The 23,462-nt window shown below is 43.6% G+C and overlaps 1 protein-coding gene across 3 annotated transcripts in view; it reads left to right on the forward strand.

Moving 5' to 3' along the window:
• LOC119406908 (lethal(3)malignant brain tumor-like protein 4) overlaps window positions 1-23,462 on the forward strand; it is a 53,227-nt gene that overhangs the window by 27,486 nt on the left and 2,279 nt on the right. For 2 of the 3 annotated variants that reach the window (XM_037673684.2, XM_037673685.2), the window contains exons 12-16: window positions 1,730-1,825; window positions 2,670-2,843; window positions 5,371-5,420; window positions 13,568-13,764; window positions 17,093-17,523. In XM_037673684.2, the coding sequence (XP_037529612.1) occupies window positions 1,730-1,825; window positions 2,670-2,843; window positions 5,371-5,420; window positions 13,568-13,764; window positions 17,093-17,224 (649 nt within the window). In that variant the 3' untranslated portion in view covers window positions 17,225-17,523. Of the gene's footprint in view, window positions 1-1,729; window positions 1,826-2,669; window positions 2,844-5,370; window positions 5,421-13,567; window positions 13,765-17,092; window positions 17,524-23,462 lie in introns of those variants that run through there. The other variant, XM_049419689.1, reaches the window with a different exon arrangement.

Genomic DNA, 23,462 nt, shown 5'->3' on the forward strand with positions numbered 1-23,462 from the left:
AATGTGCGTATAACACGGCGCTGCTGGGATGCAGGTGAAGCGGGTCAACCATGAATGCCGCCACTCCGTCTGAGGCGAGACTCAGGAAAACGCAGAAAACCTGCACGAAGAGCGGCACGTTAGGTGACATCGTCGTTGCGGTGTTGCCGTGTCCACTGGAGCCGATAGGCGAAGGATCCCCTCTTATATCGTGTAGCGGGTCCGTCATGAGCATGTGTCCCAACGTCATCGTGCCCGAAGAGGGTGCGCAGAAGACGTTATCCACGTGTGGTCCTTCCGAAGCACGGCCACTGCTGTGGCCCCTGGATGATCCTTTGGAATCGTTGTGCGCGTGAAAATGTGCGTATAACACGGCGCTGCTGGGATGCAGGTGAAGCGGGTCAACCATGAATGCCGCCACTCCGTCTGAGGCGAGACTCAGGAAAACGCAGAAAACCTGCACGAAGAGCGGCACGTTAGGTGACATCGTCGTTGCGGTGTTGCCGTGTCCACTGGAGCCGATAGGCGAAGGATCCCCTCTTATATCGTGTAGCGGGTCCGTCATGAGCATGTGTCCCAACGTCATCGTGCCCGAAGAGGGTGCGCAGAAGACGTTATCCACGTGTGGTCCTTCCGAAGCACGGCCACTGCTGTGGCCCCTGGATGATCCTTTGGAATCGTTGTGCGCGTGAAAATGTGCGTATAACACGGCGCTGCTGGGATGCAGGTGAAGCGGGTCAACCATGAATGCCGCCACTCCGTCTGAGGCGAGACTCAGGAAAACGCAGAAAACCTGCACGAAGAGCGGCACGTTAGGTGACATCGTCGTTGCGGTGTTGCCGTGTCCACTCCTGCAGATGTAGCGGTTTCCAAAAGGCAGCTTTTTTGCAGTGCATAGCTGTTACGCGGTGAAGCATACAAAGGCTCAGCAAGGGCAACCGTCATGGGCACAAGGTGTTCCTAAATTGTACGCAGAAGCACCTGCCATCTCCTGTCAGTAAAACATCATTAACACGTGCCAGTTTTAAACATGCTAATGGCTAAAATGTAGCTTTGATGAATCACCAACCCAGACTATATAGAGACTAATGTAGTCGATTATAGACCATTATTATTAAATATGTGAGTCTAGTATACTGAAATATTTATTGAAGAAGAAAAATAAGTTAAGTGGTATTACTATATCATCCTTCTGCCATGCCAGTAAAAGCACTGTTACTGCCATAGGAAGCATGGTAAGGCAGGAAAGAGGAGAAAAATGGATGATGACATTGTCTTCAATTTTCCATCATGGATTTTGATGGCTTCTCTTAGTGGATATACCTTTTTGCCAAGACTGGATGCAAGCACATTGTAAGGGAGGCATTAATTGGACTTATTAAGCTTCATTTACTGCATGGCAACTGTCTAAATAAGGAAAAATACATTGAAATCTCTGATGTCGCACCGACATGTCAGCACGAGCTTAAATGGAAGTTTGATCTTTCTTTAAAATAGTAATCAACCTCTTACCCCAGCATTAACAAAGATAGAGTTTTGCAAGGTTGTTTTATCAGTCTATGCTGATTCAGTGTTCCTTTTCCATGTTTCTGTAACGTAATGGAATTTCACATCACACTATGATTTTATGCAGCCACTATACAAGTCATTACGTTTAATATAAGTGATACTTGCAGCTTCTTGGATTGCTTTAACCCATTGTCCACAGAACACCGAAATATAGGTTTGCTCAGGTATGCTCCTTTTGCAGTGCTTATGGGTGCCCCTTCTCGGCGGCCAACCGGGAGTTGCCTGATCGGCTCAACATCCCATCTAGCATACCTCAGGAAACTAAGGATGGCCTAAGGTAAGCATGGTGACCCAGTCATTGGAGTGGCTGGCCACTTGTCCATCGAGAGCCAGGGCTTGAGAATAGTGCAACTCCTCTTCGCAGCACCAGCCGTGGTGCTATAGCAGTTAGACCTGGAAAGTGGTTTTTCTGGTTACGCTTGTTGAAGACAAGGACGCAGTGATGTACACAGAAAAACCACAAACGGAAGCGCTCGAACGGTTCCATTTCCATCTCAAATGGAAACGCACAAACAGAAAGCCAGTATGGAATTCCAACTATCCGAAGAAACAGCACTCTTGGGCCTGGAAAGAGATGTGAGTCTGCTCAGTGGATGACCTGCAGCTGCTAATTTAGTCAATTTAGGCATTCCAGCAATATTTCTGGCTATAAATGGCGATACCTTATGCCGTAAGATGTAATCACTAGTCAGCAACAAATGCCTAAAGAATAATGTGTGCTTTTTCTAATTGCACAAATGGAGTGATTGATAGAGCAATGTTAAAGCACTTCAATAACATCAGTGTCAGAGGTTTTGCTGCTTACAACTTTTATTGGGCACTTGCCTTCTGTAGACATTTGGAAGATTTGAGAAGCTGTAACTGTTCTGCTGCCAGTTCCTGCAAACAAGACTTCATTTTGTGTGGGACATCTTTTTATATAGCACACATTCGTTTAGCTTCAGCTCTTGTTATATGGTCTTTGCCCGGTGTGATATCAATATAGTACGGCATTTTCGTTACCTTTCTACAACTGACCTAACTATTGTCATAAAGAGGGTAGCACTTATGCATCGTCCTTTGTGTCATGCCTTCTGTAGTTTCAGTAGTAACTGATGTGTGTCGTGGCCCACTATGTGCAGGCGGTGCCCCACTCCTGGCTGCAATGGTAGTGGACACCTCAAGGAGAAGTACACAGTGCACCACAATGCGTCTGGTTGTCCCCTTGCAACAGCGCATGCGGGTGATGACAGCAGCCAGGACAGCCCTTCGGCAGCAGTGCCAACCCAACCACGAGGCAGAGGACGGCCACGCAAGTGAGTAGTTCCACGGGGATAAAGAGCTGTTAGCGACCTGCAAGCCTGTGGTATAAAGTACTACTCTTATCTCGACAGCCTTCTATCTTCTTTTGTTTTTATATCGTCTTCCCCAAGATGTAAAGCCATGCTGCCCACGGGGCCGAGGCTCTCCTTCTCAGTGAGGGTACAAGTATGAACTGGGAAAACTGAGTCTAAGTGTTTGCACTACATTCACTGAAGGAGATGTGAGACGTGGACAGCTTGCGAGTACTGTATCATTGGTTACTACCTATGCCTACAGGCAATTGTGACAAGGTACTCTAAATACCACAACAGCTGTCTACTGTATCACAGTATGAAGTCATTCAAAAGTAGGGGTGTGCGAATAATCAAAATTTCAAATATTTTTCGAATAAAGTTTGCTATTCGATTCGATTTGCACTGGAATTTTACTATTCGAACTTCCCAAAGACAAATATACAGTCAACGTCCGATTGAAAGTGACCGCTTCAGATTTTCAGTATGCCTCACCTCATTACACTATCTTATTGCGGCAAAGCTGCATTTTAAGCTCCGTTACGGTCGAACTTGGCCAAGACACAGTCAACATCCGATTAGAAGTGGTTTCTAGATTTTCAATATGCTTCACCCCATCACACCCCCGCATTGCGGCAAAGCTGCCTTTCAAACTCCGCTACGGTCGCAAGTGTATTAACTGAAGAAAACGCTGGTTCCATCATGGAGATGAAAGATGTGGCAGAGGTGGGGGCTTAATTAAGTGCTGTTTTGGATCTGAAATTTGGGCAGCAAGTCCGAAAAATCGGACGCTGAAGCTTTTTAGCATCCAAAATTTCAGATGTTATTATATATCGATGTAGTCTATGAGGCAGATTTAGAACTCCAGACTTGAAGGGAGCACACCCTTATCTGCCACATCAGTTGGGATTCCACAGAAGTTGAAAGAGGAGGAGAGGCTAAGGAAATGACAGCTTTGACTACCATGTGTAAAGTGTTGTCGGCACCACTTTGGTTGCACCAAATCATGTCCGTAAATACAATTCGACCTCTACATTGCGCTTCAACCTAGAGAAAAGAAACACTTTCATGTTGCTATCTCATAAGAATATGCTTAGGAATCCTCTCCAACCTTTTTCTGCAATTTCGCTTCGAAGTATTCGAAAAGTATTCTAGAAATATTCAAGAAATATTCAAAAATATTCGATTTGATTTGCACTCACACTTAAATATTCGAATTCGCTTCGCACTCAAAATTTTGCTATTCGCACAGCTCTATTCAAAAGTGAATATATGATAGTTTCTTTGTTGGTAGCATTGGTATTCATGGGCCAAGTAGTGACAGTACTGCTAACCACATGCCTGAGCCCTGCAGTCTAGCTGACACCTGCATGCTTTGTTACCTTGACTGTGCCTTAACAAAGATTGAACATGAGCCTGTTGGTATGAATCCATCAAACAAAACAGTGCTGAAAACAAAGACAAGGGAAAAAAAATAATGGTATATTTGACTGGTCATTTTTTAGTGCTCTGGCGACTTGTGTCACATTAAACTGGTTGATATCGAGTGCTCTGAATACATTCAGCTGGTTCTTTCGGAGCACCACTCTCCAGCTCAGAACACTCCGAGGCACACTCAGCGCCAACCACAGAGTGCGAGAGAGCTGATCACATCACTTTTACCGCTTTTGTTCTGGCATACAGACACGCATGTAGTTGTGGCTGCATGCACAGTGCAGCAGTGTCTTGTTTGTTTGCAATGGAAGACATGGGGACGTGTATCTTCTGGTCTCTGATTGCACTGGTGTATGGCTTAATGTTTGGCCCGGACACTTTTTGTCTGGCTCAGATCAAGAGCAGGCTCCACGTTGTTGCAATCCAAGTGAGAGTGCGGTAGAGTCCAGCCGTATGTACCATAAGGCAAATGCGGACCTAATCCATGTTCTCAGCATTCTTACTCTCTTCCCTTTTTTGTGCATATTTTCAGTGCTGTTTTCTTCGATTGAGTGTGCTCTATGCTTGACATCTTATGAGCCAATAACTAGTTTTGACTGAACTCTTGCACTATGCGCTGAAAACCACAATTCTGATTTATATGATCCACCAAAGGCTTAATGAATGAGGGCTTAGGCTGGTGAAGTTGTTAATGAATGTTGTGGAATAGAAGAAGGCAGTTTTTCAAAAGGCTGTATCAGTGGGTCACTAAGCGTAGACAGCTGGGCTAGGTGTTTGTGAATGGCATCATGAAACATTGTTTCAGCTCACAAACAAACACGGACGGGCAGAGAAAGACACAGAGAATGCCAGTGATTTGGGTTCTTTCTCTGCTCATCCATGTGTATTTGTACACTGGCATGATGTTTTATAATAAATTTGATAGTTTCTGTTAAGTAGCTCACCCACCACAGCTGTGTGAAATATTTCCTTAAACACGAATCAGTGCCAACTCGGCCAACTTTTTCTACTTTACAACCCTTTGTTCACTATCTTGGTGATGCTAAAATATTCCGTCAAATTTTTCACTTCATAGGATACGGACGCCTGACGTTGTTCCCAATACTGTGCGGCTCAAGAATCAAGGTGAGAATCATTCTGTGGGGAGTGGGGCACTCAGCAGATTATTATGTAGAGTTATTTATTAGGGGTGTTCGAATATTCGGACTTTCGAATATTTTTCGAATAGTGTTTGCTATTCAATTCGATTCGCACCGAAATTTTACTATTCGAAGTATTCGAACTTCCGGAAAATAAAATAACAGTTTATAATAACGGAAAATAAATATGAAGACGCTAAATCGGCGTGCAGCGTGCTTGGTCTTGCGTTTTGGGCCGCCGACGTGCAAAACTGCTAGCCGCTTCCACCGATATCCCAAGCGGTCGCGGCGCGATGAGCTTGCCGGGGGCTCCACTGCCAATGTGTAAAATGCCCATCCGCGGTTCTGAGGAACCAGCGGGCAATGCGATTCGTTGCTTGTGACGAAACACATTGTGGTTTCTTTGCTTTTGCTTGTCCGCTAGCGCGATGTTCTTGTCCGCAGAGTTCGGATTCGTCTCGTACATCGCCACCGTGAGCAGAGTTAGGCCTTGCCACTATTCCGAGCAGTAAGTTCGGTCGCGACGTGCGTGGCCGCGGTACCCGATGTTTCAAAGTACGTCATGCTCGATTGCGAGTACAAAGAGTCGTCCCGTGATGGTCTTTGTCACGATCGAGGTGCGAAATGCTGATAGGCAGAACAGCTTGTCCGAGACACACGTCTGCGATGTTCGCGATGAGCGTGGCACACTATCGTAATCTGACGTTTGAGCTTCCACTTGCAGCTGCCAAACTAAAGCGTAATTATATTCTAAATGATCGTCGACCTGTGAACACAGAACGAGTGCGAACGCGTCACTAAGTAGCGCAATTTTTGACAGCCGTGACCTCGCGACGTGCAAGGAGCAGACGATGCTATCCCGGAGCGAGGATCGGACCAATGACGAGGCGTGCTGGGGCAACATGGTGAATGCAGCCAATGGAAGACCTCGAAAATAACTTCAAACATTTGCTTTTTGTACCCTTTTTTCTGAATGGAGAGACCTAGCTGGAGCGAGAAATTTGAAGACTGAGAAATGCTCTTTCAGACGAGCCCAAGATGGCGGTGCCCGGTTGCGCCTTTGCAGAACTATAATTTTTTTTAACACAGTTTTTTTTTAGCGATTTCCGCAGTAATTTTTGCTACCTTAGCAAGCACAGCAAATTTTTTACCGCACTTCTACGTAGTTTTCAGGGACGATATTTTGTAATCAGAAAAAAAACTACAGAAACTGAAAATGTGATTTTCGAAAATCGATTTTTCTTTTTCTTATTTTTCGCGATATGAAAGCCGCATCGTCCCTTAGGAATAAATCTGTTCTTTGACCATGTTTGTGACTTGTAATTGTTCCTGTCTCGTAAGAACATACTTAGGGATTCTCTGCAGCTTTGTTCTGTAATTTCGCTTCGAAGTATTCGAAGAATACTTGAGAAATATTTGAAAATTATTTGATTTGATTCGCACTCAATCTTTATTATTCGAATTCGCTTCACACCAAAAATTTTATTTTCACAGCTGAGTTATTTATGCATTCACTCAACCACTAATATGATTGTCAGCGTGCAAATATATAGTGAACAAGACACAGCACTGAAGCTTTTTTTTTTAAACTAACCAAACTGTGTAGAGGTACCAGTAGCTGTTGCTTACAAGAGTTGCACTTGTCCGAAATTGTGCTTATTGCATTGTCTTTTTAGTTTTATTGATTCCACCGAATGTAATGGTCATGTTAATTAAGGCTGTATCATTTCATTAGCCAAGTTTGGATAATTATTAAATGAAGCCATTGTAAACACAGCAGAAAAGAAATTTGTACTACAGGCCTATACCATAACACAGAATACTAAATACTGTTACGTATTGCTTCTCCGTGATTGGTTATTTTGAAATACTCATTTTTTTTAAAAAGAACAGCCCAAAAAGAAAACGAAGACAAGAAAGAGATTCTCAAAAAGAAATGCGCACCAATTAGCCAAATTTGCCATTTTGACCCCACATGGGCAGTGCTTCGACACAGAGCAAACGGAACAGTATTCCACATTTTTTGGTACGGTATAGGCCCGTTAAAATGGCCCCAGTGCCTTTTGTAAGTGTGTTACCATAGTGACACTGCTCAATTAACCAATCAGTGCTCCTATCGAAATAATTCGGTTTCACCAGCCGCTCTTTGTAAATGTCAAAGCGGCATTGGGCTTTTTGCAGGAAGGCTTTCAATTCTCCGATTTGACCCAACCACCTGTCTTCACAAATTAAAAAGTTAATTTAATTTCTATAGTTAATGCCATAATTATTATCTCCAGTCACCTTGGGTTGTCTGCTGCCACAGAAAAAGTAATGCCAAAGCTACGAGCAAATGCTGCAATTCTCTTATTTTGGGAATTTTTGGGCACATTTCTTGAAGCACCCTGTGTTTGAGATTGTCCCTCTTTTGGGAAAAATCCTGTATAGCTTGCCTTAGTGTATTTGTCTACAAATATGTGCACATTCTGGTTTTGATAAACAAAAGGCTTTTGCATTACCGAAATATAAGCCCGACCAAATATGGGGCTGTTATTCTATTCAACCAGTGATTCCATTTAAGCCATTTCCATTTATCGAGAATCTGCTGTGTTCGCTTGTTGCGACCCTCATGATGTATAATTGCATTTTACTAGGGGTGTGTGAATATTTGAAATTTCGAATATTTTTCGAATAGTGTTTGCTATTCGATTCGATTCGCACTGGAATTTTACTATTCGAACTATTCGAACTTCCCAAAAACAAATACAGTCAACGTCCGACTGTAAGTGCCCCCTTCAGATTTTAATATGCTTCACCTCATTACTCTCTCGTATTGTGGCAAAGCTGCCTTTCATAGCCAAGACACAGTCAACGTCCGGTTAGATGTGGTCCCTAGATGTTCAGTATGCTTCACCTCATCACACCCCCGCATTGTGGCAAAGCTGCCTTTCAAACTCCGCTACGGTTGCAAGTGTATTAACTCAAAAAAATGCTGGTTCCAACATGGAGATGAAAGATGTGGCAGAGGTGGGGGCTCAATTAATGCTGTTTTGGACCTGAAATTTGGGCAGGATAAAATCGGACGTCGAAGCTTTTTAGCATCCAAAATTTCAGATGTTATTATATATCGATGTCATTGAGGCAGATTTGGAACTCTGGACTTGAAGGGAGCACACCCTTGTCCACCACATCAGTTGGGCTTCCACAGAAGTTGAAAGGAGAGGCTGAGGAAATGGCATCTTTGCCTATCACTTGTAAAGTGTTGTCGGCAACAGTTTGGTTGCACCAAATCATGTACATAAATACAATTCGGCCTCTACATTGCGCTTCAACCTAGAGAAAAGAAACTCTTTCATGTTGCTATCTCATAAGAATATGCTTAGGAATCCTCTCAAACATTTTTGTCTGCAATTTCGCTTCGAAATATTCGAAAAATATTCTAGAAATATTCGAGAAATATTCGAAAAATATTCAATTCGATTCGCACTCACACTTCAATATTCGAATTCGCTTCGCACCCAAAATTTTGCTATTCGCACAGCTCTACATTTTACCTTTCTGTTTGGTTGTCATTTGGGGAGCTGTGGTATTCAAACATATAGTTAAAAAGTTAAAAAATATATTATGTGGGCTTTCTGCATCAAGATACTCAATATGGGTCATTCCACGCCATACGTCCCAGCCATTTTGGCAACCATCTCAAATGGCATCGAGGAAGATTGTGCATATTTCTTGTATTGAAAACAGTAAATTGCTAGAATATTTTTGAGAGAAAAAGATTTTTGGTCACGTGTGAGCCTTCCAAATTTCGCAGAATGTCGTCTGAGTGAAGTTTGTTCGAAAATTAACTCTGAGAGTATCGTTTCGTGTTTCAATGCCAAATTTGGTTCACATATTAAATAAAAGCGTCTGCGTAAGATGTTTGAATCTCAGTTATATTACTGGAATTTTTCTGCCTTATATGCCTCCACAAATTTTGTCAAAATGTTCTGTGTTTGCATTTTTTCTCTTGTAATACTGCGCTATGTATGAATATGCCAGTAATCAATACTTACTCTATGGAAGGTATATATTGTGATAAAAATATTTTCAGACCATTGAAGTTTGCAATTCTTACGAGAAAAATAACGAATTTGCGAAAATCTTCATCTTGGGCCACATTGAAACGCGAGTTACACCACGTGGTGCTCCAATTAAATATCAGCTTTATACCTCACTCGAAAGCAAATAAATAGTTTTTCTTATATATCAACTTTTATCACTACAATTTTTTATTTAAGGAAGAAAATAATTTTTTAAGTTTCCCATTGACGGCAATGCGCAACTTCAATGATGAAGCCGCCGTATGAACAAATGGGAAGATAGCCGTTAATCGGGAACATCAAAAATTATTTCTTCCCTAAAACAAAAATTGTAATGATAAAAGTTGCCATATGAGAAGAACTGTTTATTTGCTTTCGATTGAGGTATAAAGCTGATTTTTAATTGGAGCACCACGTGGTGTAAATCGCGTTTCAATGTGGCCCAAGATGAAGATTTTCGCAAATTTGTTATTTTTCCCCGTAAGATTTGCAAACTTCAATGGTCTCAAAATATTTTTATCACAATATATACCTTCCGTAGAGTAAGTATTGATTACTGGGTGATTCCACGTAAGATCGAACAAACGATGGCTGGTCGACCTCTCAAATTTATTTCAAAATTTTATATATTATTGCCTGATGAGTGGAAAGAAGAGATCCGCAATTTGTTTTGCCACCAAAAATTTTTTCGAACCACAGGAAATCAATAATGACGAAGAGGTGGAGTGGAGCGCTCATCTGCTCTGCTGTTTTGGCCAACTTTCGTTATGAATTGCACAAAATATATTAAAGTTAGGTAGCTGAAACTTATTTACCTTAATATATGCATGTTTTTGCTTCTGCTCAGGTATCTTTAGTTTTTATGTGTAGTGTATATGTTTTTATAAAAAACCTCAAAAATGGCCCAATCGGCAAAATTTTCTTTACTTTGAAGGTCTTTAACTCAAAAAAGCCTTGTAGCAGAGGTACAAAAATTCCGCATTACGTTCTTCGCATGTTTATCTACCAAACTGCCAATTCTTGTATTTATATAGCTTTTCAGTAAAGAGATATCATCGGGCTAAGTTCAAAAAAACACCGAACGATGAAAACTTCTGACGACAATTAAAAAAAAACCCCATTTTTTTAATTTCTTAAACTTTGTCCACTTATTCTCCTCCACATCAGCTTTCACAAGCATTAAAAACATGTTGCATAATGTCGTTGCAGTAATAGTTACGGTCCCTCCAATGAGACTCTTAGGCAAGGATGGGCAATTCCGACTTCTTGCCCAGCAAGTGTGTAAAATGCAGGCAGGATTGAATTTCTTTTTATTAAAAGGTCAGCAGGTACCTAAAAAGATGTCGCCGGCACTGAAGACGTTAATTTTGAAATTATTTGGTCACTGCAGCGGCCACGAGCGCGGAGCTACCGAGTAGGCGCGCGTGCACCCGAGATGCTCGTTGTAAGAGACGGCGCAGTGAGAGCTCGTTTTCGCGTCCTCAGACCGATTGAGTTCGAAACAGCAGCACCTCTCGGGTGTCTTGAACGCACGTGCACCGGTAGTCGCAGTGATCTGGTTAATTGCGTCGCTTTCTTTTTCAGGGGCATAAGAATGTCATCGTTAAACTGTGCGTTCCGTGAAGATCTTTCATTGCAGTGGTAGCAAAAGGACGCGTAGCACAAAGTCACTGATCTTTCGGGCGTTAAACGTTCCTTCAAAGCATTTATGTCTAGGACGGTAACTCTCCGAAATTTTGGCTTCTTTGCAACAATTAAAGGAGTACTGACACGATTTTGAGACATTGCAAAAGGGACATTTTTTGCTTCGTTGGTATGCAGTGTCCACGCTGTGCACACAGTGGAGTCGGAGAACACGTATAAAATAATATTATTTGACTTTGAAGTTTTCGTCGCTGAGCATTTGCAAGCCAGCCACACTGCAAGGACATTATCCCGACAAGTCAAGACAGTTCCTCCGAGTTCGCGAGTTCTGCGTCCTGCATGCAGCCTAAATCGTAGAAATCACTGTCAGGGTCACTGGACGACAATTCACTCATCGTTATCTGTTGCACCACGAGCAGATGACGGATTTCCCGCTAGTACGTCGCGAATTTCTGTATCTCCGTGACGTCACACTGCTATGAAACGACACTGAGAAGCCACCCCCTCGATGTCGAAACCGAAAGTGTCTTTTTAAGGTGGCGCTAATTAATATATATAGGATGCATTCCCAGGCGCCACAATAGTCGTTTTAGGTTTCTCGACAACAGTATTTTTATTTAGAGCAACAATCCGATTTTTTTTAAAATTCGTGTCAGTACTCCTTCTTGTGCTTCGAAAAGTAGTCTCCACAATAGACTCATTCAGAGCTATACTTTCTCGTCATGAGACGCAGAGGAGGAGTAGAGTAAGAGCAAAGCGCAAGAACTATCCGCGCCGAATGAAGTGTGAACAGCACACCGAACGCGCGGCCAGTTCACGCCGTCTGCTGCCGACATCTAATATAGACAAGCGCATCCGGTTACCGATAGTTTTGCTTTTCTTTCCTTTGACAATCCATATTTTGCTTTGCCACTGGAGCGCCACGTTCATGCTTTCCACTGATCGCAACTGGCGCAGCGCAGTTTCTGTGGCAGCAGCGTGCGTGAAGCGAGCGCTCATAACTCCCTTATAGAGTTTTCATCTTGCTTCCATTTCCGCCGTGTTATCAGCGCCTAGCTAAGATGCGAACAGATGGCGGATAGAATAGCGAAGCTCCAGTGCACGTGCGTTCAAGTCACCCGAGAGGTGTTACTGTTTCGAACTCAATCGGTCTGAGGACGCGAGAACGAGCTCTCACTGCGCCTGTCTCTTACAACGAGCATCTCGGGTGCGCGCGCGCCTACTCGGTAGCTCCGCGCTCGTGGCCGCTGCAGTGACCAAATAATTTCAAAATTAACGTCTTCAGTGCAGGCGACACCTTTTTAGGTAGCTGGTGACCTTTTAATAAAAAGAAATTCAATCCTGCCTGCATTTTATACACTTGCTGGGCAAGAAGTCGGAATTGCCCATCCTTGCCTAAGAGTCTCATTGGAGGGACCGTAACTATTACTGCAACGACATTATGCAACATGTTTTTAATGCTTGTGAAAGCTGATGTGGAGGAGAATAAGTGGACAAAGTTTAAGAAATTTAAAAAATGGGGTTTTTTTTTAATTGTCGTCAGAAGTTTTCATCGTTCGGTGTTTTCTTGAACTTAGCCCGATGATATCTCTTTACTGAAAAGCTATATAAATACAAGATTTGGCAGTTTGGTAGATAAACATGCGAAGAACGTAATGCGGAATTTTTGTACCTCTGCTACAAGGCTTTTTTGAGTTAAAGACCTTCAAAGTAAAGAAAATTTTGCCGATTGGGCCATTTTTGAGGTTTTTTATAAAAACATATACACTACACATAAAAACTAAAAATACCTGAGCAGAAGCAAAAGCATGCATATATTAAGGTAAATAAATTTCAGCTACCTAACTTTAATATATTTTGTGCAATTCATAACGAAAGTTGGCCAAAACAGCAGAGCGGATGAGCGCTCCACTCCACCTCTTCGTCATTATTGATTTCCTGTGGTTCGAAAAAATTTTTGGTGGCAAAACAAATTGCGGATCTCTTCTTTCCACTCATCAGGCAATAATATATAAAATTTTGAAATAAATTTGAGAGGTCGACCAGCCATCGTTTGTTCGATCTTACGTGGAATCACCCTACTGGCATATTCATACATAGCGCAGTATTACAAGGGAGGAAATGCAAACACGGAACATTTTGACAAAATTTGTGGAGGCACATACGCCAGAAGAATCGCATTCTGCCCTTAATCAGAAAGTACTTTATGTGCAGTTTTCAGTGTGTAGCACTTAGAAAACATTTTTTAGAGCATGTTGTTAATTAGTGGTGACAATGTGGTACATTCTGCTAACTTTGCAAGACTGTACGTTACCTGCATGCTGAACATGTGCCTCTTGTAGTGTGAAGGCAATTTCCGTGCTTGAATTGGCGTGAAGGCGATTTTGCGTGCTTGTTCGTGAGACCAGTTTCGTAACCCCATTTGCAGAGCTCCCCCAAACAGTGCATCAATCAGTATTTGGGGCAGCGCGTTCAGAAGAGCGTCCTCCAGGTCTGGAGCAGCACTGGCCACAGCTGGATCTGGTGCCGGGATCGCTCGTCACCGACTGGTCCTTGAACCAAGTAGCGCACTTTGTGAGCTCCCTGCCAGGTTGCCAAGGCCTTGCTGCCACATTTAAAGAACAGGTGAGTGCCATTGAAGTAGCACAGGCACATGATGAAATAAGGTCCATTGAGGAATTACTGGTCTCTTGCTACTGTGGACATCTGTGAAAATGGTCTCTCTTGGATGTCTGGGCAAAGGACATCAGAGAAGAAAAGGGCACCGTATTAACTCACGTAATGATCAAAGTTGCACAGTAATAGTCACACCCCTAAATTTTGTCATCTAAATATTTTTTTTTCTTTCTCCTACATAACAATTAAACCCTGAACTTACCGCTGCAAATGAAGTCTGCTAGATTTTGCTGATGTGCCTTTGCTGTACACTGTACATGGGGCACATAAATCATGAGCGGCAATGGAGTAATGAAAACGAAGGGCTTAGATTCTTGAGCAAGGAGCAAAAAAGCAGTGCCTTCCTTCGATCCACCCTACAGTGGGTGGATTGGAAGGAAAGTGGATTGGAGTTGGTGATGCATTGTTTTTGTGCCTTTCTTGTACAATATCCTAAAAAAACCTTGTAAACAGGAAGTGGAAGACAGTCTGTGGGGTTATGCCAAATGTCTGGTTTAAGCTGGCTACCCTGCTCTAATACTGACTTCTGCATCCGGCAAGATACGCATGTGCTGTGCGTACTAGTGCAATCCCGCACCGACTGCCGACGTCAACGCCAACACGTGCTTGCACGTACCAGCCGCTATAAAACCAAACAGCTGCTGTCAATAAAGGTTCTTTCTGTTCCTGTTTCAGCTGACTGTTACATGGTGTCAGAAGTGGCGGACTGTTTGCTGAAGTGATGCATGATAAGGATACGGAATGTAACAGCACAAGTACTGTAACAATTCTATTCTACGGGCATCACATCTCGCACAACCTCCCAAAAATAGGCAACAAACCACGAGTCCACAATGTATTCACTGTTCGTGAGAACTTGCAGAGTGTTCGCAAACGCACAAGCCTGCTAGAAATAATGCCGGCTGTTGCTTTTTCTACACTGCTCCACAGACGTTACGCATAAATAATATCCCCCATCCTGCAGCAAAATATGCATAAGCCAAATTGGCAGGTTCATAAGTGAAAGATCAAAATAGCACCATCATATAATGTAAACGGGGCCATTTCCAGGCACATCGGCATTCTTTGCAGAGATTATCAATGCATACCAAATTTACCAGCAGCAATGGTTACCACTTTGTGATGCCATTGCGTGGAGGCTCCAGGTTCATTTTAAAGGGACCCTGAAACGGTTTTTTGAAGTTTTTTCAGCGTTTAGGCAAGAGCATCCCCAAATCATTCACACCGGAAATTAAGCAACGCACCGTGTACCAAGCCGCTACGGACAACTATATCTATACCCTCCCTCCTCCTCACCACTGCCTTGCGCCCTCAGCTCACAGACATGCCAGCGATCGCAGCGCTCTCATAAGCGCACTCGACGGTTTGAGCTTCACCCAGTCGTGGCCTCCGATATTGCACGCCCACAGGTCACGCACTATCTCGGAGGCCCAGTGTGCCCGGCAGCACGCCGTCTGGCAACAAAGACGAAGGTCGCAGAGTGGTTGATATCTCCTCCGACAGGTGCCACCACACTACCAGCCAATCTTGTTTTATTCTTTGTACCGCGACAACCTGTAAAAGCATGCGGACAAACAAAAAGAATTCGAGAACGGTAACCGATAAGCGTAAACTTGGACAATGTGGTTGTGTCTTCAGGGGTGAAGTTACAGCCGCAGACACGTGGATCGTGGCGTTGAACGGATAGCGAGAGTGCGACGCTCATTGCAGCGACGAGCTGAAGGGATTCCGCTCGCCAGATGCCTCACAAACGTTGCATGATGTCGCAGCTTTACAAGTCACCAATTGCTAGATATGTGGTACACAACACGGCTAGGGCAATTCATTGTGTCCAAGAAAAGACACCTCATAATAAACACAGTCGCTCAGCTCACGTAAACACGGAGCACATTGTAACACAGGCAGACAACGCTCGCTGCCCACAGGAGGTTCAGTGACGTGGACTGGACATATCCAATCAGATCAGCCGCCTGCGTGACGTCGTGCTTCCAGTACGACACACACTGGAAATGGGCGGTTTGAAAACGCGTTTGGCTGAGCCGTTGTGATCGGTGGCGATTTGCAGCTTTAAAGCCTTGTAATAAATTACACAGTTTACGCACAGAGCTTAAATCGGTCTGTAAATGATCCTTAGGACTTGCTCTACCGGCGCAATGTGTTCGTACAAAATCGTCAAAACCGTTTCAGGCTCCCTTTAATATACCATTATTTGACGTGCATATAAATCTAAGAGCAAGGTAGATGCACTATTGCAATCTAGCCTTATTAGAATGTGGCTACCATGAATGATAAACCAGTTTTGATGCAACACAGTGGGTCCTTAGCCAGCAAACAACTGAGTGCACCTGATGTGTCAATACTGCAATTCAGGCACACAGTTATCTTTATGCAACCAGCAGCAGTAACTCCTAAGCATTTGCCATTCTGATTTCTTTCATTGCGAATACTGAACTGGATCAGTCTGTTGTGTGAGTGTTGCCTTTTGCATCAAGCCAAAATGGTTCAGAAAAATGACATTGTCACTGTAATAAACCTGAGGACAACTGACTCTGTGATAAGGCTTTATTTTTGGCTGTGTTAGATAAGAACTTGGTCACCCTGTGGCAGGTACAGCATGGCTGCTTATATCACGCTGGGATGTTGCCAGTCATATGTTCAAGCTATGCAGTGCTTGCAGAAGAAAGCAACGGCGTGAGGCGTACAATTTCGTGGATCACTGCCACAGTGTTTGCCAGGAAGCAGTGCGGACAGAGGCATGTTCACACTTGCCTGAGGTGCCGGGACTGCAAGTGGCCAGAGGGGGCAGGGACGAGTACCGTGCTGTTCTAGATATGTACTTCAGTGAGATGGCAAGAAGGGCAGGGCCTTTATCTTTGGAAGACGTGCATCATATGCAGCACCATATTTTCACTACAATAGCACTCTGTGTGTGGGACGCAAGCTTTTCTCGTATCTCTGCGAGTCAGATGATACAAGATGAACACATCACACGATTTCACACAGATACTTGCTTCATTGGTAACTGCCAGTTATGGCATCTTTGGAGAGCATTTCAGTCGTTCCATTTCCATAGACTCACTAATCGATGCTGGCTGCAGAGAGAAGGAAGCCAGGTGGCCACCTCCATTTGCAGACCCTGTTAGTTGTGCAGTGAGAACAGACTGGCCTCTGTGACTACCCTGCCCCCTTCTGGCTTTTACACCCTTGTTATATGTTGCCATCAATGATAGCTTGCATGTGTCAACACAACAAGTGGTTTTTCTTTGCTGCGATGCAGGAAATCGATGGCGAGGCCTTCCTGCTGCTCAGTCAGACAGACTTGGTGCGCAACCTTCGGCTCAAGCTTGGTCCTGCCCTCAAGGTTCACAGCTGTATCCTGCGCTTTCGCGGCAGCCTGGCCCCGTCCTGAGCAGCTTGCAACGCTGTTACTCTGGCCCCTCCCATGACGACACACACACGCTCACACAAAGACATACACCTGTTGTCCATACTAGCACTGTAACCCCAACAGGGCATCAGTGGGGTCCTTTTCTGTCTTTTGTAATCTCTGTACAGCAGCTGCATCTGCCTACTCCACAGGTGGCCTCTTCAGGGAGAAGCAGTGGATGTGGAATTGATGGCACATTTGCTGAACCTGCATTGTGACATAAGATTATGAGCACGTGCCATGACATAGTGTTTCGGAATAAAAAGAAAATTGTGATTCCATGCGAGTGCAACCAGTCGTGCATTGATGCATGATGCATGCTTGTACACTGCTCATGTACACTACTCATGGATTGAAACATAACATCAAAACCTCAAGCATAACAACTGATATGTGCATTCGCTCAAGATAACCATGTTTTTGTCACTGTGAATATGGCGAGTTAAGGTTATGTTGCCTCTTATGAACTGTACAAGTCAATATTGTGCTGATGGGACACGAACCAAAGACTACGGAGATGAAAGTACGGAAATCATTTAACCACAAATTGGTGTGTTTCAATCCGTGAGCAATGTACATAACTGCACACACACTTCTTAAATGTAAAAATCTTTGACGGAGATCCGTATGGCTGGGCAAAATAATTCTAGATGCTGAACTGACACTACTCTCAGTTTTTTATGCACACGATATTTCAAGACCTGTTCGGCCCCTTCCTTGTCAGTTGACTGTGTCAGTTTTGGAAATGGTGTAGTTTTTTTTTCTTCTCACCTCAATTAACACACATGGCAACATTAACCACTCATCGAAACTGTAGCCAGCCATATGCGTGCATGAAGTTTTGCAATGTTGTGGAAAGGAGGGACCGAAGTGAAGAGAAAAAAATGACTGCTCAAAGATACAAGATTTCCAAAGGCTATAGGCATACTTAATTAATGTGTAGGAAATTCACCCAAAATACATTTCTTCAAAATTCAAAAAAGCTTCGTAAAGTAAAAAAATACATTACTTACAAAGGATATAGCTATCCATTTTGGTCGAAAATTCTCCCGAAATAAATTTCTTCGTAGTTGGATGAAACATTGTAAACTATAAAAATACAATAATTACAAAGGCTATATATAGGCTTACCATTTTGGTTGAAAATTGCCCCAAAATAAATTTCTTCGAAGTTCGATGAAACCTTGTAAACTCGAAAAATACATTTATTTACAAAGGATATAGCTTAGCATTTTCGTCGGAAATTCTCCCAAAAATAAATTTCTTCGCAATTCGGCGAAAATTTGTTAACACGAAAAATACAAAATTTACAGAGGCTTAGCATATTGGTCGAAAATTCCCCCGAAATAAATTTCTGAAATTCGACGAAACTTTGTAAACTCGAAAAATACAATATATGCAAAGGCTATATATAGGCTTACCATTTTGGTTGAATATTCCCCCAGAAAAAATTTCTTCGAAGTTCGACGAAACTTTGTAAACTCGAAAATACAATATTTTCCCTAGTAGCATCAAATGTTGACACAACTGTCCACCACATTGAGAAAGTTGCTTCAACGTTGTGGAAACATTGCGTGCTGCTAGGGAGGCTTACCATTTTAGTCAAAAGTTCACTGAAAATAAATTTCTTCGAAATTCGATGAAGGTTGTAAACTACAAAAATAAAAGATTACAATTAAGGGCTAAGGCTTGTTAGTTTAGTCAAAAATGGAATCGATATCAATTTTATTGAAATTACGTCGGCACCAAAAAGGAAGTTTAAACAGTTGAAATAATCATGATAAATTTAGTGAAGAATGCTCTAAAATTAAGCACTTGAAGGTTTAACAGTAGCAGTGGCGTAACGCTTGAGCATCAGGATCGAGTGCTCATATGGTACCTGGTTCGAATTCCAGCGCGGAATGGTGACACTCCGGGTTTTCCTGAGGTACAGACCTTGCTGTGTACACAGTTTGTTGAGCTCATGTGGAATGGTGGCCCGAGAGCACCGTAACCAACCAGATCCTCGGTGAAACAGGAGGCCGTTGCTCTGGCAGAGAATTGTTTGCGTCAGCCGGAAGAGAAGAAAAAGAAAGCAGGCTTGAATTGCGCTAGGCCATGAATGTTTTGCGTCTTTCCCCCTGAATCCACATTTGCTTTTTTGACAAAAAGAGGACTAGCTCCATTTCGGTTGCATGGGACAAGGCCTAGTGGTCCCACGAGCTACTAAAGCTTCGAACTGCCGAGCACCATGCTGAAGTGTGCTCGTATATGTTCTTTTTTTTTTTCGTCACATTTCGAGGTCGTAAACCCAAAAAACCGAGCGCTGGGTAGGGGTACACCTCTACCCATTACAGAAAACTGGTGGATTTCCGGCCGGCCCTGCATGGGAATTCGAACTCGGGACCTTGGAAAGCAAGCGCTCAAGCATTTCGACACCTCTGCGATGACCTCCACGGTATCAGTTTTATCAATATCGGACGAAGCTTTTAAAAACCGTAAAAATTCTACATTGCCAAGGGCAATAAGTGTCGGAAAGCAGTCGAAAAAGTTGCGGCCCTTATCACTTATGATAAGGCTCAACTTTTGTCTGACGTCACACCTTGCAAGGATGGACAATTAATGTCTTCCCGAGCTAAAGTTTCCCCTGAAACGTTTGCTTCACCGCAAAAGAGGCCGAAAAGAAGTCGAAAAAGTTGAGGCCCTTATCACCTATGATAAGGCTCAACTTTTGTCTGACGTCACAGCTTGCAGTGATCGACATAACTAAGTGCCTTCCGAGCTCAAGCTTCCCTTGAAACGTCTCCTTCACCGCAATAGACGTCGAAAACCAGTCAAAAAAGTTGAGGCCCTTATCACCTATGATAAGGCTCAACTTTTGTCTGACGTCACACCTTGCAGTGATCGACATAACTAAGTGCCTTCCGAGCTCAAACTTCCCCTGAAACGTCTCCTTCACCGCAATAGACGTTGAAAACCAGTAAAAAAAGTTGAGGCCCTTATCACCTATGATAAGGCTCAACTTTTGTCTGACGTCACACCTTGCAGTGATCGACATAACTAAGTGCCTTCCGAGCTCAAACTTCCCCTGAAACGTCTCCTTCACCGCAATAGACGTTGAAAACCAGTAAAAAAAGTTGAGGCCCTTATCACCTATGATAAGGCTCAACTTTTTTCTGACGTCATACCTTTTTTTCACGGGTGTCAGGAACGGCAAAAAAAAAAAAAGTTTTCCCACGGTCTGTGTGTTGCTGGGATGCCAATTTCTTGTTGCGTACGAGTCGTGGAGAGTGTTCTGCTTTTTGTTCATTGTGGTGAAGCAAAAGTATCAGGGAACCAGGCGCAGCGAACCATAAACATGAAGAAAGGCGGCATTGAGAGGTTTGCTTGATTAAAGGAATTGTGCTCGTTATCGCGTACTTTCGCTACGCTGAGGACATTCAGGTGAAATTTGTTGTTTTACGGCGCAGTTATGTTTATATATAACGTGAGCATCTAGCACACCATGGAGGTATATGTATTTTCGATGCAGCCATATGCAAAAAGAATCAAGTACTATGGGGTTATTACATTTCCAAGTACGATTCCACGAGAATAATATGTCTGTCCGTCCGTCCCACTGTCACGTAAGACGAGTTGCCGTAAAGAAATAAAAATAATTAAGCTTTTATTGGCAGCGTCGGGTTTCGTACCTCTTGCTTTACGCTCTGAAAGCGAGTGTGCTAAACATGGAAGCATAATACATTGTAAATGTACCGAAGCTATATATGAATGAGGTTTACCATCGATACAAAAAAAGTAAATTAAAAACTTTCTATGAAGGCTTTGTTGAAATATTTCGTTACGGTGGCATAAAAGCTGTCTAGGACAATGTGTCAAGCCAACATTATAGAGCACTCGATGTAAAGAAAAAAATGTTGCAGTGGCTTAGCTCGGCTATGCCAGGATAAGTTAAACGTAGCGTTAGCAAAGGTTCAGCTAATTATTCTTAGCTTTCCTGATTGTATAGGATTAGCTTGATTATCATGCTTGCTGATACGTATTATGTGGCACATGTATATTTATTTTGCCAGGCAGCTACTATGGGATCCGATGAGTTAAGCTTCGACGCCGTTGAGCAGCATTTGCGCTCTCCTTCTCCATGGCTATACCACACTGGCCAACGCCAGGCAGAGGCGCTATCAAGCGGCTCCAGCGCAGTCAGACGGCGACTGCAGCGAAGGCGAATAGCTGCGCGCGCGCCGGCGCCAATACGTCTGCCAAGGCTATGACGTCACTCCTCTGGAAAGCGCAGACCGGCGGCGGCGGAGTGCGAGGGAGGTGCCGGCTCCGGTGCGTGACATGACTTCGCGCATGCGCAGCACGGCTCTTGAGGATCCACGCGAAACTGGCTCGGCTAGGCCAGTGTAGCTCACGCTACAAAACAAGAGACATTTCAGCGGTTGGGTTTCGAACCCACGCTAGTGTGCACTACCATAGCCTGGCTACGGTACTACCCACACCACCACGCTGTGAAGGAGGGTGTCTTAACGACTTGGCAATGCATCCACGCTTGCAGATAGGGAATTAATATATCTGAATTCCGTAGTAACGTGTACAAACGATACAAAAATAAAAAAAATAGAGCCTTTTCCCTGTGTGAATTGGAAGAGCAGCTGTTTCTTATCAACGTCATCAGAATTGCCCCTTGGCCACTGCCGCGAATCAAGCGATCGTATGCACATGAATGGAAGGCGTGGCGACACCGATTTTTACTCAACCAGATTTTAAGTGCGAAACACTTTAGGGGTTCGGCTTGTCGTCCACCGACTCATGCCGCATGGTCACGCAGTGGTCAATACAGCGCAATACAAGCCTAAAACAATTCTAACAATGCTCAAACCCAGCGCAAAATAAACTATATATTATAAAATAATAAACTACCGAAATAACAATAATTAATCACAATAATTGACCGAAAATCCCGAAAAACACTTCTAAAGCATCCAGCTGATACCTGCGCCGCGCAAGAGAGGGCGCCACCGCCTAGGCAAGCGCGCGATTGTCAAGAGAATCGCTGGGTTGCCCGTGCTCTGCCCGTGCTACCCACTTCAAGTTTTCTGGTAGTGGAGCTGAATTAAGCGAGGGATTTAGAATTACACCAGGGCCTACGCAAGAACGTTAGCGCATGATATTTAGCGTGGAACTTAATTAGAACTACAGCAATATCTAGACAAGAACTCTGCATTAGCGCTGCATTAACTGTAGCATTTTTTGGGAGTGCGGCTTATATATGTAGAGGCAGGTTATTCGCGAGAAAATACGGTATCGATGTAAACAGCGCCTCATCGTCTTCGTACACAGCTGTCCGAACTCGTCGGGGGCCAGAAGCCTCCATTCCGCCTTGTTCTTCAATATTGTACTGTATGCTTCTTGGGATGATGTACGCAGCGGTGACGTCAGACATTTTCACGTTCGACTGTGTTGATTATCGCCAGCTTTGTGGGGAACAGCGGGTTCTTGCGTTTCACAGCAGCTGATTGCGTTAACAAAGGGAGTGGAGAATCGCGGAGAAGCAAACGGCGACCGCTCGCGACGGCCGATGTGGACGACGAGGAATCATTGGAGAAAGCATGCACATGACGGTAGTTTCTACTCACACCGCGCGGTGCCCTTCTAGACCTAATCACGCCGCTTAAATGAACGCGGGTAAGCCCCCTTCCATGAGGAAAAGCAAACTTCTTGCGAGGGCAAGAAAACTTCTCACGCGTTCGCGCTGCCCGATGTATGGCTGTAGGTTTTCCTTCGCATGAAAGCATTGTCGTGTTATTGCCGGGTTTGACTGTATATACACATGCAAAATTGAAAAATTTCGGGGAGAGGGGTGGGTGGGGGCCTTACAGGCTTGCCTTCTCGGTCAAAAATGCCGCCACATTCAATTTGATCGAAATGTGACAAAACATTAAAAAATCGAAAAATATAAGATCTTCAATAGGCTTTTTTTTTTGTCAGAAATGCACCCGCAATCAATTTTATCAAAGTGAGATAAAACATTGAAACAATAAAATTCAGAAAAAATAAACATTTTACCAAAAATGAACCTAAACTCAATCCTTGGAAAGGTGGCCCAGTAATGTTCTGCAAAAGCCCAATGACCAACAGAGGGTTAATGTTATGCCCATCATTTTCTGTTTCATTGCATGCAGCGTGGTTCTCAACTGCTACCCGGGTTTCTTTGTCATTCTCAAAGTTTATGCCCCAT

The sequence above is a fragment of the Rhipicephalus sanguineus genome, chromosome 10, assembly GCF_013339695.2.
Source record: "Rhipicephalus sanguineus isolate Rsan-2018 chromosome 10, BIME_Rsan_1.4, whole genome shotgun sequence".
Taxonomy (NCBI): domain Eukaryota; kingdom Metazoa; phylum Arthropoda; class Arachnida; order Ixodida; family Ixodidae; genus Rhipicephalus; species Rhipicephalus sanguineus.